General features: G+C 36.5%; 1 protein-coding gene across 1 annotated transcript; it reads right to left on the bottom strand.

Moving 5' to 3' along the window:
• Window positions 1-15,782: 15,782 nt before the first annotated feature.
• On the bottom strand, window positions 15,783-17,347 carry LOC129877328 (endochitinase 1-like). Its single transcript, XM_055952816.1, has 3 exons — window positions 16,909-17,347; window positions 16,631-16,784; window positions 15,783-16,260 (listed from the first exon to the last, which is right to left on the bottom strand). Exons 1-3 carry the CDS (start codon window positions 17,327-17,329, stop codon window positions 15,798-15,800), a joined length of 1,038 nt encoding a protein of 345 aa, XP_055808791.1. The 5' UTR covers window positions 17,330-17,347; the 3' UTR covers window positions 15,783-15,797.

Here is a 17,347-nt window from a genome sequence, read left to right as displayed (position 1 = left end):
ATGTTAATTTTGGAAGAATGGAAGGAAAACACAAGAACAATTAAGCAAACTTATGAAGCCAATCACAACTCCATTGTTGCAGCTTCAATCCCCTTACAAAGTAAGTAATGAAAACAAGTGAGATATATTTTTGTTACTAATATCTCTATTTATAGACTAAACTAACAAGCTACCCATCTAACAAACTTGTAAAAACTTACTCTTTACACTGTTAAGTTAGCTAACAGAAAACTTAACTAACTTGCTGACTAGGACTATTATCAAGCTGTACATTCTAACTGCTCAACAATTATGACTGAAGTTCCCCCTATGATAGTACAAACTTCAGTCAATTTGTGTCTGAAGTTCACCTGAAGCAGTCCTAACTTCAGACAATTGGATCTGAATTTCTTCCGTTGTAGTGCAAACTTCGGACAATTGTGACTGAAGTTCCAAAATTTTGCGTTTGAAGTTACAAGTTTGGGTTGTATAAACTTTAAAACAAGAAAAAGTAGACCCATGCCTCCACTAGCTAGCTTTTCATCAGAGCTAACCACAATATTTTAGAGTCAATCCAACAAACGTCAATCACCTTATTGTGCTCAATATGTATCATAGGATGTTCTTCAAGCATCCAGTTGTACACGCAAACAACACTACTCTGAGCCTCACAACACCATCCACTCGGGCTAGCTTTAATAGTCTCTACAACCTATCCAACCTTTGTTGAACAACCCAATATGGAATGTGCCAATCGGGCCCTACTTCCATCAAACGGACCCTATTTAGCTGACCTGACCTGATCCAGAATGTCATAATATTCGCCTTCTCTATATAGGAGATTTTTATCTATCTTCGGAGGAATATAAAGCTCTCATGTTCTAAGTAAGTCCAAAAGGACACCAAAATAATCAGGATTTCAATTGATGAAATGCTCATTGATTGCCCCATCGGAATGCAAGTTCCAATTCTCATCAAATGTGGCTCTAAAGAATGAATTCCTTCAGCACCAGCTAAGGTTGTGGCCGTAGTTTCAAACTTTTTTCCACCAACATTGAGTTTTACTCTGTCTTTCTGGCTTTCCATTCTTCAAAAATTCAAAACCGGTTATAATGTAAGAGATAAAAAAGGACAATTTGATGCACAAAGCATCCCGCTTTAGCCTGTCCAGGAAAGAAAAGAGAACACAGAAATGGAAGTAGTAACAACAATGAATATAGCACTATCGAAAACAGTACATAGAAAGAATAATAACAACAAGCCAACAACGAACTAGTGAGATAACCGAAACACATGAAACACAATGATAACTACACTCGATGAACAAGGAACTATGATAATAGTGCTGATACCACTACACCAAAAATATATTTTTAACGATAATTAATTAACTTTAATAGCTTAATTGCCATTAAAAATATCTTTTTAGAGACAATTAACACTCTTTGTAAATGTTTAGCCTATAGTAATATTGGATCTAATGACAATTAACTAATGCCGGTAAAAGTTTTAGCACTCTTTATTGATGTGCATATTTATTGCCGCTAAAAGTTATTTTTGTTGTAGTGTACTACTCATAAGTAGGTATCGATACCGCCACCTATCCTACCCCGCAAGAAAGCGAAAGAACGTTTAACTACCAAATAACCTTCTATTCTAATCTGCGACCTTCAAACCCTCCTATCTAAGGTCATGTCCCCAATAAACTCAAGATGCACCATGTCTTATCTAATCACCTCCCTCGATATTAAAAAAAAATTCTAGCATGACAATAAAAAGGGAGATTTACACATGATTTGGTTGCTCGTCCAAATAAATAAATAAATATATATATATATATATATATATATATATATATATATATATATATATATATATATATATATCCAGATTGTTCTTTTGGACGGATGACTATTTAAGTTAATTTTCCTAGTTTTCGAATGTTGGGACATTCATAAGCTTGAAAACTTAACAAAAAATAAGAGAGTTTAGGCATTTACGAAAGTAGAAAAAGAACAACATACTACAATGGATATATACATTCAAATGCACAACTTTCTTTATTAAAAAAAATAAAAATCATTCAAAGAAAAAAGTTCAAGAAATATTTTATTTACCAGACTTAGAAGAAATCGAAAAACGAGTAGCAATATTGAGACGAATTCAATTGTGATTATTGAATATATTAGTCCATGAGATGTTTTTATATTTGTGATTTTCTATATATTTAAAAATAATTAATTCTGACTATTCCAATTATGATCTATGAAAAAAGAGAGAGTTTAGCAAAGTAGGCTTCTTCTGCTGGGATATATATATTATAAAGAAAAAAAAACCAAATTATTTGACCAAACTTTTAAATTTGTTTATTTTGAAAAGTACTTTTTTTAAGAGTGTTTTTCAAAGCCAAAAAGCCATAATTGTATACTAATTGCAATTAGACTATTAGTTTGGTTGATATGAACTCAAAATCGAAATCTAATTATAGATTTGATAGTAGTAACTTTCAACTACGAAATTAGTTATAGGACATTAAGTGGGGGAAGCTCCATCATCCATAAGTAATACAAGTTTTTGAGTAATTCACAATTAGTCAAAGTTTGTTGCATAATCAAATCAAGTTACATAGAAAATCAAAGTACTAATAAAAAAAGAAATAACTTAAATAGTCGTTCACCCAATTGCATAACCTATGGACGAGGAGTCTCCCATACATCAAAAATATCTTTGCTCGAATGAAGAGCAAAAAGACGATCGCCACCCATTGAAAAATCCTTAATCCGACCACCATGACTCTGTTGAAGCTGGGATATATGTTTGAACCCAATCAGAACAACAATAAACTGAAATGGTATCGTAAAATGATGAGAACAATTGTCCCTCGTGAAATGCCAATTTCGGCTAACAATACCCATTCCCCATCCAATTGCACAAATTATCCGTGTAGTCCCTCGTAGGACATCTCCATTCTACACCACTTCTAGTACACCTCAAATCCATGAAACCCAATCTCTCAATTGCATCTACTACACAAATGGAATTACTCTCCTCTATTGCTATCACGTCTCTACATATTTTTTGATCCCTAGCATCAGACCACGGAAAAACCACCGTGTTTTCCCTAAAATCAAACAACTTGATGGAACACTTTCTAGACCGCGAATGACAACTAGCAACCATCAAACAATTGGTACCATGTAACCATTGAAACTTGCTAGCCTTACCAGATGGCCAGCACGGCAAGAAAATCTGTCTGCTTACCTGTGACTTGGTCAACACCGATCCCATTCTTTTTTTTAGTCTTCTCAGTACAATAGGAGAAAAACTTGTAATCCGAGCTAACACCGAGTACGCCTGCTGTGTAATCCTTCAGTTGATCATCAACTTAAAAATTATATTTCAGTTCCCCTGTGGATGCACTGAACAACCCAATGCCTCCACTAGCTAGGTACTTGTAAGAACTACTAACCACAATGTTATCAGAATCAACCCAACAAACATTGTTGACCCTACGATAATCACGAGTGGTTATTGTAGGTTGCTCTTTTAGCATCCAATTGTACATTTTAACCACATTATCACGTACCACACAACACCAGCTATTCAGGCTAGCCCGAATAATAGTAGCCTCCCTTGTTGTTAGGCCCATTATAGACTCGGACAACCTGAATCTATTGCCGTCAAACGGGCCCCATTTAGCTGACCTGACATGATCCTGAATGCCATAATACAAAGCCTCTCTGTATAGGTGCTTTTATCGATCTTTGGAGGAATATAAAGCTCCATTGTTCTGAGTAAGTCCAAAAGGACACCAAAATAATCAGAATTTCTATAGATGAAAAACTCAGTGATTAACCCATCAGAATGCAGGTTCCAATTCTCATCAAACCTGGCTCCAAAGAATGAATTCCTTCCATCACTCGCTAATGTTGTGGCTGTAGTTTCAAACTTTTTTTCACCAACATTGAGTTTCACTCTGTCTTTTTGGCTTTCCATTCTTCAAAAATGCCGTAGTACCCTGAAATTCAAACCACTACTAATGTAAGAGATTCAACAACATACACAGTCTAACCGCACAAGTGGGGTCCGAAGAAGGGTAATTGTAAAATTAAAGGACAAGATATTATTTGAAAACTAGGTAAGTTTGAGTCTACATAAGGAGAAGATGAGAAGAGGAGACTAGCTCCTTGCTTCTTTCTTGTAAAAGTACTCCAACACCAAGTTACCTTCTGCCCTTCTACCTTAATCCTTGACTCGTTATCGTAAAAGTACTCCAACACCAGCTACCTATTATTCTTCTACCTTAATCCTTCACTCATTATGGTAAAAGTACTCCAACACCCAGACTACCTACTGCTCTTCTTCCTTAATCCTTGACTCGTTATCGTAAAAGTACTCCAACATTAGACTACATATTTCCCTTCCACCCTAATCCGTGACTCTTTCTCATAAAAGTACTCCAACACCAAGCTACCTACTGCCGTTCTACCTTACTCCTTGACTCGTTATCGTGAAAGTACTCTAACACTAGACTACCTATTGCCATTCCACCTTAATCCTTGACTCTTTCTTGTAAAAGTATTGCAACACTATGCTACCTACTGCCCTTCTACCTTAATCCTTGTCTCTTTCTCATACAATTACCCCAACACAAGGCTACCTACTTCCCTTCTATCTTAATCCTTGACTCGTTATCGTAAAAGTAATCCAACACCAGACTACCTACTGCCCTTCCACTTTAATTCGTGACTCTTTCTCGTAAAAGTACTCCAACACCAAGCTACCTACTACTCTTCTACCTTAATCCTTGACTCGTTAGCGTAAAAGTAATCCAATACCAAACTACTTATTGCCCTTCCATCTTATTCCTTGACTCTTTCTTGTAAAAGTACTCCAACACCATGCTACCTACTGTCCTTCTCTCCTAAGCCTTGACTCTTTCTCGTAAAAGTACTCCAACACAAGGCTATCTACTACCCTTTTATTTTAATTCTCGATCTCCAAACCTATCCATCTTGGATCATGGCCTCTATAAACTGAAAATATATCATGCCATGTTTAATCATCTTCCCTACTTCTAGTTCTCCTAAAACCTGCTAAATATATACCGTCACTATATATGCAATCTCTACCCAATATACATATGTTATGCATCTCCCGACTATTTTTTGTATGGATGGCTATTTAAGTTAATTTTTCTAGTTCTCGGATGTTGGAACATTCATAAGCGTGAGAATTTAACAAAAATTAGAGAGTTTAGGAATATACAAAATCAGAAAAAGTAAGACATATTACAATGGATATATAGGTTCATATGCACAACTTTTATTAAAATGGAAAAAATCATTCAAAGCAAAATGCTGAAGAAATATAGATTTTCCCGAACTAAGAAAAAATCAAACAAGAAGTAGCAATCTGGAGACCATGAGGTGTTTTTATATTTGTGATTTTCAATGTTTTTAAAAATGATTTATTTTAACTATTTCAATTAGGGTTCGTAAAAAAGAGAAATAATTTATGAAATAATTTAGTTTAACTATTCCAATTAAGATTTGTAAAAAAGTAAAATAATTGAGAGAAATTTCTTTTAACTCTTCCAAGTAAGATAGGATTCTTCATTCCATCGGACCTATTTCTTGCTTCTTCTTTCTTCGTTATGTTGCTCCACCGGTGACTGAATTTTCATATGATAATATCGCGACAACGCAGACCTAAGTTTTAAAAAATAAATAGTGATGTCATTCCTGTAATTTAAGGCTTTTAGGTCCAATACTACTCCTAATGGGCTTATAAGTATTGGAGCTACTAATAATTGCTTATTTTTTTTATTGTTTATAAGGTTACTGTACTTAAATTTCTATTGATAAGTATTACTATTAATAACCCGATAAAATAATAATAATTTACTATCACATGTTAAACTACATTGATACTATAAAGAGTATTTTAACCACGAGTATATTCTACATTGAAAGAGGGTGGTGGAGATAAGGGTGATGAGGGATGTATCCATTTTCGAGAGCCAGTTTGGATTCATGCCAGGGCGTTTAACAACTGAAGTAATTCATCTTGTGATGAGACTGATGGAGATATATAGGAAGAGGATAAGAGATTTGCATATGGTGTTCATTGACCTTGAAAAGTCTTACGACAAAGTCTCGAGAGAAGTCCTTTGGCAATGTTTGGAGTCTAAAAGTGTACCGATGGCTTATATTAAGGCGATAAAGGACATGAATAATGGAGCCAAAACTCGGGTAAATACAATGGGAAGAGAATTGGAGCACTTTCCAGTTGAGATAGGGTTGCACTACGGATCTGTGTTGAGCCCATTTGTTTTGATCGAGGAGTCTTGCAGCAGAGTTAATGATATATTGGAGGTATGGAGAAAACATCTTGAGTCTAAAGGTTGAGTAGGACCAAGATAGAGTATTTGAAGTGTAAATTCAGTGATGCGACATATGAGGCAAGTGTAGAAGTGAGACTTAATACTTAAGTTATCCCCAAGAGAGAGATTTAAGTATCTGGGGTGTTTGATCTAAGAAAGTATAGGAATCAAAGATGATGTCACATATCATATTTGTGCGACATGGATGAAATAGAGGCTTACATCGGGAGTCTTGTGTGACAGGAAGGTACCACCAAAACTTAAATGTAAGTTTTATAGAGTGGTGGTTAGATCGACTTTGTTGTTTGGGGTAGAGTGTTGGCCAGCCAAAAACTTTAGGTTCAGAAGATGCAAGTGGCAGAAATGATGATATTGAAATGAATGTATGGGTATACTAGGGGCGATAGGAATTAAAAATGAGGATATTCGAAACTAAGTGGGAGTAGCAAACGTAGTGGACGAGATGAGGAAGAGAGACTAAGATGGTTTCGACATGAGAAGAGGAAAGATGTGAATACCCCGGTAAGGAGGTGTGAGAGTTTGGATATAAAGAGGATGTGGAAAGCCAGAGCTAAATCATACTTTTTACCTCAAATAGAGATTCTTCAATAATTTTCGACCACACCACTGTGTTTTACAAGAAAATCCTCATAATTTAGCCTTTGGAATTACTTAATTTGGAGCTTTATAGCTCAAGATATTCAAGTTTGAAAATTAGGGGGGAAAATCTGAAAGTGGGCTTTCTTATAGGCGAGGCTTCACCCTATTCAACGCACCAATAAATCTTTTCCCATTTTCAAAGTCTTCGACGGATTGTTTAGGATTCATTCAAAACCCCATGCATATAAAGGGACTGGTCTACACCACCAAATTCGATGTTCCAAACTCAACGACGCATTTAAAATTTCCATACGAGGTCGTTTCGACAAAAAAATAGGTCTCACTCCCAAAGGCCATTTTTAACTAAATCCCACCAAGGGGCTCAAAATGAGTTCGAAAGCCTTAGAAATTGAACAAAAGGTTGTTCTAGACCAAATTGATGCGTTTTTGAACCATTTAGTTCATATATTGTCACTAGAAGCATGGTCAGCTTGAGTTTCGAGGCTTTTGGTGCGTTTTTGAACCATTCAGCATTTTAGCCTTAGAAATTTGGTCTAAAGTTGACTTTGGTCAACATTGTTCAATTTTAAGGCTTTCGAACTCATTCTGAGCCCCTTGGTGGAATTTAGTTAAAATGACCTTTGGGAGTGGGACCTACTCTTTTATTCAAAATGACCTTGTATGGAAATTTCGTCAGTGTCATTGAGTTTGCAACGTCGAATTTAGTGGGATAACATAGTCCATTTGTTTGTCAAGTTTTCGAATGACTTTTGAATACCCCATCGGAGACTTTGAAAATGGGAAAACATCAGTTGGTGTGCTGAATGGGGTGTAACCTCGCCTATAAGAAAGCCCATTTTTATATTTTTTTTCTAATTTTCAAACTTGAATATATTGAGCTATAGATCTCCAAATTGAGTGATTCAAAAGTCTAAATTGTGGAAATATTTTGGGAGAACATAGTGGTGTAGTCAAAAAAATGTTGAAGATACTCAATTTGAGGTAAAAATCATGATTTAGCTGCTATCCCTAATATATTTTCTTAGCTTAAATTGGATTTTATTGCATGGATGATTTTTTAGCCCCGGATTGTCTTCCTCTGGGACATAAGTTCAAAGAACTATTTAGGACCATTTTACGGAGTCAATTTCAAACTTTCCAGCGTGGGTCCCACATTCCCATTTTTGACTCTAAAATTGATTCGTCTCCATTTCCTGCAAATTTAGTGTCAAACCAACCCTAATGACGTTATGATTCTCTTTTTGATGGCCTTGCAGCGTTCAGAGTCTGTATGGAAGCGAAAATTTCTAATATTGTAATTTAGAGCACGCGTGATCAGCCTACAAGTAGGCTACAACTTCCCTTCTTTTAGATTGAGTTTGAATATGTGAATCCATACGGATTTACATGAATATTGGGGTAGGAAACTGATTTAATAGGCTTTTCCTGATAGAGTTCATATTTTTGACAATTTTCGTGTTAGGCGGGTATGCGAATTGCTATAATTGAGTTTTCTTGCATCTTCAATTTCTTGTATTGAGTTGTATATCATATTAGAGTATATTTGGCCTTAGTCTAGGCTTAGGCTAGTATTTTCCATTGAATTGCGATATTCCAGTGCAACTAGGCATTGTTTCCTCTTTTACGATATCGTACTAGATGACTTAGCTCCCAGTAGACTGATGTAGTAGACTTGGGTCTGATAGAGATGGGCTTTAGCAAGGAAGTAACTTAGCTCGAAGCCTTATTATCCATAATCCCCATACTTCACTACTCTACTCTGGCATCTTCAGCTACGCTTTTGGGCCTATTTGGAGAAATCGATTAGCTACGACGTGCCTTTAGCTATGTTGGGATTATTCTAAAGGAGAGCACGACAATCCATAGAGACTTGCATTATAATGGTTGGTACGAGAAACTTTCAAGGGACTCACTTCAGATTGGATATTCTTGGTGTGATATTATTGGGAGGATTCATCCGTGGTTCGAGGTCCGGACTTTGTACTTCCTAATTTAGCGAACATTCTCCTACAAGGAGTCAACATTTAGAGTTTGACCCATTTGATATCATCACTACACTTACGGTAAGTCAAGATCCGCGGTTTGAGGTTCGGTCTCTGTGTAACACTTATAGGGTCAATTTATTGACATTCTACAGTAGGGAGACTCATCCGCGGTTCGAGGTCCAGGCTTTGTGCTTCATTCCATTCAGAGCTTGGAATTATTGACACTTATGAAATTTCTTGGTTTCACCGGTTCTTTTATTCTATGTTTATCATTTTTGTATACTTGTCGGGATTATAGGGACCCGTCTGGGTTTTCATCTTAACTTGTGCATAGATGTACCTTCTAGGCTTATGGGGTCTTAATTGGGTTTAGTTCTTAGGTTCAGGTTGTTCTTCTACACCCGTACATGTGCATACTTTTACTATTCTTGTTCTTGACCTTTGTCTGTGTTTTTATTCTAGCATTTCCTATTGCATTTACTTTTCTTACTCAGTCGGCCTATAATGTCTACTGGGTACTTTTTATTGGTACTCATACTACACTCTGCACCAGTTTTTATGATGTAAGACCGAACATCAATTATCACCACTGTCATTCGAGCCAGTAACAACGAGGATTAAGAGGCGAGGGTGAGCACACAACATTCTGGATCATTGTCGTCTCCTTCTGCTATTTTGTGACTTCTCTTTTGTATTTGTGACAGTTTCTTATAGTTGTATATATTTTTGGTCACTTTTGGAAGTTGTACTCTGTTAGTGGCTTTGTACTAGTAACTTTTAGGTTTTGAGAGGGATTTATTTTGCTTATGTATATATTTTTGGCTTGCCTTGTATTATTTATGTATTTCTTCCTTTCTGTTATTTAGTATTTCCCATATACCCATTACTAGTTGTTTTGAGTTACAGGTTGGCTTATCTATTGGTGGGTTATAGTAGGTGTCATGTAACACCCCCCAAAATGTTTCCCTAAGATTCGGACCCTGCTTGTATTCGAGTAGGGTCGAACACTAGTATTGTGGAGCATTTGCATGAGTTAAGATGAGTCCTTAAGAAATGGAGAAGTGTTAGAGGTGATGTGGGGTCACGAAGGACCCCTAGGACCGAGCTAAGTCCAAAAGATTCATCGTGGCTAAGTTTTAGGATGAGTTTATATGAGGGGTCGACTTCTAACAATCCTATCTTTTGATAGACGACAATTTGGGTGGCCTATGACCCATTAAATTAAAGGTCGTCAAGTCTTCTTTCCAACGCCACCAAGAATGTAATTTTTGGAGTTCGGAGTCAAAAGATATGATGATCCTAAGATGAACTAGCATAACAGAGATTTTCAGGCCTGGGTTGCAATTGCTGGAAAACTGGGCTTGGCGCCGCAGTGGCGCGATGCGCCACTATCGCGCCAGAAACATGCCTCAGTAGTTTGGTCTCTAGCGCGATACGCCACTAAAAGGTGTGCAGAGTTTTTCAAGCCAATTTACAGAACCTAGAAAATATTGGCCTTGGCACTGTAAGGGTGCGACCCGCCACTATCGCGCCAAGAATGTGCCTCAGTAGTTTGGTCCTTGGCTCTGCGTGCCACTACGAGGTGTGCAGGTTTTAGGCGTAATCAGCCTGGCGCTGCAAGGGCGCGACGCGCCACTATCGCGCCAGGTGCATTTTTAGCCTATTTTTAAAACTTTTGAGGAGGGGTAATTTGAGAACTTACCCAAATTATATATGTATCGCCCTAGTCCATTTTGAGCTCATATTTTCAGCCCCTTCTCTCTCTCTAAAAAGCCCTAGGAGTTTTTTCTCTCTCTCTCTCTTCTTCTTCTCTATTTCCAATAAGAAGAGTTCCAAGAGCTTCAAGATTTGAGTCCTCCATTGAAGACCCAACATCAAGGTTTTCTTCAAAGTCTTCAAATAAGGTATGTAATGCTAACCTAAAATATGGATTGAGTTCTTCCATATGCCCATAGATGTGTTGGTTAGGAGTTGTGAAAGAGTTGCACCTTCTAGAAAGGTTTTCTTGAAAGTTTTCCCTAAACTATGGAATGTTTTTAGATACAAATGGTTGATTGATTATTTTAATGACTTGAGTTACTAAATAGTTATTTTTCATATTATTAACTACAAATGTATCTTTGTATATAGATTTATAGGTATTGACGATACTCTTGAGTTGAGTTTTATTGAGAGTATGGGTTCATGTTTCATTCACATGAACCCAAGATGAGATTTCTTGTCATAAATGTCTTGAGGTTGAGATGGATAGTTGTGTGTATATATGTATTGATTGGAATGAAAAGAATGAATTGGTTAGTTAAGAATGTCCCTTTGCTTCTATAAAATGAACATAACACAAAAATAAGGATTTTGGAGTAGATGTTTGATGATTGATATGATGATGATACTTGATGATGATGTGATAATAATGTTTGATGATGATGTAAATGATAATATATTGATGATGATGTAATGATAATGTTTGATGATGATGTAATTAATAATATATGATGATGATGTGATGATGATGTTTTGATGACGATGTGAGTGATAACGTGAATGGTGCTTATTTAATATGTGTAGAATGATTGATGAAGAGGTTTATTGATGAGGATGTTATGTGATGGAGCGGATTGGAGTCTAATGTGATTATGTGATATGTGATTTGCATAATCTAAGTTGATTGGAGTCTTATGAGCATTTTGGAAATAAAGGATCTTTTGAGAAGGAGTTTTAAATGAATAATTTGTGAGCATTTTTGCTTAAACTATTTATACACTATTTTTGAGTTTAAGAAATGATTATTTTCATCTATGATTTAAAAAGAGTTTAAGAATGAGTTGAGTTTGAGGAGTCTTTTAATTATTTTGAACACGAGTATTTTGATTATAAATAAGTTGAGCATTTTTACTTGTTAATATGTCTTATTGATCTCTTTAACCATGTGATTATGTTGAATAAGTCAATTTTCTTGAATGTGTTACTCTACTTGAGTTGTTGGGCTAAAAGCCATAGAGTTGTGATGAGTCTTGAGGAGATGTCATAAATGCTTATCTAAATGAGGCTTGATTAAGTTGATTTGAGGATGGAATTGCCGAGTGGACAAGGTCCTAATTGAGACTTGCCATTATGACTTAATTGAGTTGAAATGAGAACAGAGTTGATGAGGTGGTAATGTTCCACATGAAACGAGCCGTGAGAGCTTGTTTGAGATGATTGGAGGGAGTATTATGAGCATGGAGTCATGGGAGGAGTATTGAGCACTAAAGCGGGTAAGAGTATAGTCCATACTCGAACCCCAGAAACTACGCCGCCAATGTAGGTAGGGATGGAACTGTTAAAGTCGGATGATTTCCATGGGATCGAACCGTTAAAATCGGATGTTTCCCATTTTATTGTCCTGAAATGATAGGACTTGACTAATCGATGGTATCTATGATTAGGGAGGAGTTCATGCCCTGGCAAGGTATGGACGGACGTGGAAACATCGTCTGATTGTTGTACTATCACCGGCTCATAGGTGATGGTTGTCGGATAAGAGAAACTCTTGAGTTGAGTGGTTTACGAGTTGGTCCTGTCTAAAACATTCTTGTTAGACTTAGGGCATTTGAGTGACTTGCTATATGCTTATGAGTTAGTCCTGTCTAAACTATTTCTTGTTAGACTTAGGACACTTGAGTGAGTTGTTACATATTTATTGAGTTGAGTCCTTTGAGTTGAATTGTAAAACGTTGCATAATTTAATTTGCGTATTTACTAAGTTGAGTCCTTTGAGTTGATTGTTGAGTTGAATGTTGAGTTGAGTGTATATAATCGGATTGGGTTAGATGAATTGTGAGTAGATTGGACTGAATTGGATTGTGCATGATTTGGATGGATATATGAGTTGATTGGATTAGATGATATGTGATTGACTTTGAGTTAACAGTATATGATTGAAATGGGATTGAATAATTTAATTGCACTGTATTGTACATGATTGGATTGGATTGTATGGTATATGATTGGTCTTTGTCTAAAAAATGTATTCTTACTTTAGACTTATGACACCTTATTTGAGTCTCTCTTATCTTTCTGATGTGAGATATTTGGATCGATGTTATTCTTCCTTGAAGTATGTTTCATTCTGCCATATTACATACTCGTACATTCCACGTACTGACGTCCATTTGGATCTACATCGTTTCATGATGCAGAGACAGGTTTAAGAGATCGTCAATAGGAGCATCATTGGAGATCTATTTCACACTTAGCGTATTGGTGAGTCCTCCCTTACTTTCGGAGGACACCACTTATGAAATCTTGCATCGAGTTAGCCCTTTTCATTTTTATTTGAGGTAGCCATGAAGTTGTCATTGGCACCAATTAGATAGTAGTGATAGAGACTTCATAGACTAGATAGTGATGAGTCGATTGAGTATTTCTATCCTTGAGTTATTCTTGTCAAACTATTTTTAAATGACAAATATTTTAGTTGATCTGTCGGCCCATAGCCTTTATTCTTTGAGTTGGATGGGTGATTTGAGTTACCCGCTAAATTATTCTTTATTTTAAAACTTTCCGCTGAATGAATGAATGAACGGATGTGTGATCAGGCTATGTGGTTCGGTTGGTAGCCAGAAATGGTTTCTGAGTGCCGATTACGTCTAGGGTACCCTCTCGGGGCGTGACACGTCATCACAGCTCAAGGAATCGAATCGTGACACTTATTCTTAGAAGAAGAATTCATAAAGAGAATTTAGAGAAAACCTTGGGACTCCACGGATGAAAGTATCCTTAGATGAATTCTCACATACCTTGATCACTTTGAAGCCCTAAATGCAATGAATTTGAGACTTGAGTTTGAATTCTCTTGAAATTTGCTTGAGGAAGAAGAAGACCATTGAGCGAGAGCTTTAGAGAGAAGATTTAGAGACTTGGGTGTTAAGGTGAGAATGAGAGAGTTAGGAGGGTTTAGGGTAGTTAATAGAATATGATTTAACTAAAAAATCATCCAAATACATTAATGAATCGATAGGAAAAAGACCAAAATACCTCTAACTTAAACTGAGTCAGGCACCTACATAGGAGGGCACCACGGCCCGTAAAGCTCATCACGTGTCGTGGTCCTGGATATTGGACTGGGTCAAGAGGGCTTGACTTCAAGGAGTTCACCACGGGTCATGTAGCTCACCACAGGTCGTGGTTCTTAAAAGGAACTTGGTGTCTTGGGGGTTTAGGTTCACGGATGGCTTCACGGTCCGTGGTGAGCACCACGAGTCGTGGAGCCTTCTATGGTCCATGCCTCCCAAGTTCACATTCTCTAGTGCATCTTCACAGTATCTCTCCACATCCCGTGAAGAGCACCACGGCCCGTGAAGGACCACCTAATGCCAAATGCTGTAATTTTCTGTGATTTCCATCTAAAATCCCTTTTTTCGACTTTTCAACTTCCGGGTCTTACATAATAGCTCTAAATTTCCTTTTTATTTAATATTTCATTATCATTCTATCTTATGTCATACTATTTTTCTTAAGTCTGTTGCAAAAATAACGTCACTTTTCTAAACAATTTAAATTTAAATTAAATTTCTTGCTTTATCCTTATTGACATACTTTTATAACTTCAAATTTCTCGGGCATGTTTAAACTACTAGTCCCAAAGTCCTTACTTTTTTCTTTTTTAGACACTTTATTATGTAGTCGAACTATCCCACGTAAGTTAAAATAAACATTATGGAGTCCTTATTTAATTTGTCTAAGTATAAAAAGGACAATCCAATGAACTAATTAAATTCTCGCTATGCACATAGTTTGAAAAGGGTTAATACACAAGTATCTATTATATGCAATTTTATACTGAATTCTGCAAGAAAATGTTTCCACGCGAGTTTATAATTTGTGAAGTATATGATATGTTTAAGTCAAGGACAAATCACATGAGTATGGCCCTATAGTTAGAGTTTTAGTCAATAACTATCAAATATCATACATCAAAATTCAAAGAATTAATTCTACTCAATCTTGAAAATCATGGATACACACGTATCTATAACCTTGAAATCTTTTTATCACTATACAAAACTTAATAAACTAATTGAACACTATAAAAACCTCACTAAACAATCACTCTTGTATCATCAACAAAACGAAAATAACTTAAGGGATGAGTTGTTAAACTAATAGTTTTCAGTAATTCGCAATCAGTCATAGTTTATAGCAGAATCAAATCAAATTAAACAGATAATCGGAGTACTAATGAAGAAGAGATAACTTAAATAGTCGTTCACCCAATGACATAAACTATGAACGAGGGGTCTCCCATACAATAAAAATATCTTTGCTCACATGAAGAGCAAAAGACGATATGCTCCATGACAGTCGCTAGCAAAGATAAGAGATCGGTAATTGATGTCGGCAATGGAAAATTGCTCATCGACTTCGTAACATGTCGATTATTTCTTGCCCCTTAAGTAAACCTTTACCTGAGAGAAAAAAAGACATCTCATTTTCACTTGTAAAATAACTACATTGTCAAGCTCTGATAATACAAAGAATTGGCCGTTTTTTCATTCTTAATTTTTTATTCTTGTTCTTTATAGTTTATACTCTTTCATCTATTCTTACTTTATTGCTTTAATCAAACAAAGAAGAAGTTTGACCGAGCATAATACACTTGTCTTTAACCCTATTTTACAAATTTAACAGTTATTACAAAACAACGATTTCTATGACAAACAATTACCAAATGTGTTATAAACTCATTCATCACATTGATTTGATTTTCGAAGATGGAACTTTTGAAGCGAAGTGTCTCTGTTTATTATTAAAAGTGATAATATAGACATGGTCCCATCAGAGTACAATCACAATTTATTTATAGCTGGGGTATGCGTCGATAGAGAATAAAACAAAACAGATGATGAAGTCATTGCATAGAATCGGCTAAGAGAGTGATCAGCTGCAAAAGGCCTCTGGTTACCGCAATCAAGATTGTCACCGGGACTAACTCCAAGAATTCCGCAATATCTCTTGTAAAACCCAATTCGATCCTGGACCCTGTTATCATTCCCGTGACCACATTCCAGACCACCATTGATGATGTTAGTGATGACACCGAATCCAGGGAGGCGATTATCTGCTTGATCAGAGTCGGATGGTTGCCATCTCCCGGTGATGACATCATGGCAAGAAGGTTTTGGTGATTGAGGGGTCATCCAAAACCAGAGGGCTGATTTGAATGAGATGATCGAGTCTGTGGCTACTAAATCTGGATTATTTAAAAGGTCCACTCCAATGGATCTTCCACATGGCCCATAGTTGTAGTTGCTGTGTTAATAATGTCAAAATACACTTAATCAGACCTCATAAGTTCATCTCATTAGACACAGGACTAATAGATTTATTTCTCTTTCTTTTAATAAGTCAACTTTACTAGTTTTGTTTTTTTAAGAATTGTTGCGCATGGTTATGTTTTAGGTGACTATTATATGCTTGCAATATATGCGCACCTTTTTCATAAAAGATTAAAATTTGTGGTTATAATGATACTTTGAGCCCGTTAACTTGAGTCTAGTGTCAATTTGTTTTTCTCCCTTTATTTTTAGTGATTAGAAATGTACACTAGAACGAAATTTTTGTCTAGCAAGCTAGCTCCATGACTATATATGAAAATGATTGTGAATATGTAGAAGCTTACTGTGAAATTTGGATGGGGCCTCGTCCAAAATATTTCCTTCCAGGAGCACAAGGCCATTGACTACTTGGCGTACAGTAGTCACCCGGGCTACCTTGTTCTCTAAGGAAGCAATAACCCCATGCGTATGATCCATCTGGTGCCGTAGGCCATCCTCCTATATATCAACGCGTACATAATCAATTATTATCGCTAAAATTTCAAGAAATATTATATATTTTTTTGGATTCACGATGAAATTATAATTGTTCGAACTATATGTTGAATTCAAATGGACGTACCAGTAGTTTCATGGGAGGTTTGGGCAAAGAAAGCAGCAATTTCCCTTTTACGAGCAGTGGTATCACCAGTGGTGCCAAAGCCAGGAAATGACTTGGCAGCATTGATGAATGCATTGTAACTATAGAAATTACCCTTTCCTTGGCAGGCATTATCGTTGCGATGCTTAAGCATCTGATCAAACATGGAATTTGAGATGACACTTCCAAGGTCCCCAGTAGTACCGGGGCCAGATGGACACTGGCTCTGGCAATTGCCCGGACCACAATGAGCATCAGTGTAACCACACCAACCAAATTTGCTGCAACAGAGTCCCGATGCACAAAGCGCACCTCCTGCCTGCACACCACATTGCTCTGCCGAGGCAGTCAGCAAAAGTAGAGAAAACAGTAAAGGAAAAAATGTGAATTCAAAATGTCTCATTTTGGTGTTGTAGAAAAA

This window comes from Solanum dulcamara, chromosome 12 (genome assembly GCF_947179165.1).
Source record: "Solanum dulcamara chromosome 12, daSolDulc1.2, whole genome shotgun sequence".
NCBI classification, from domain to species: Eukaryota; Viridiplantae; Streptophyta; class Magnoliopsida; order Solanales; family Solanaceae; genus Solanum; species Solanum dulcamara.
This window is presented reverse-complemented; position numbering and strand designations above follow the sequence as displayed.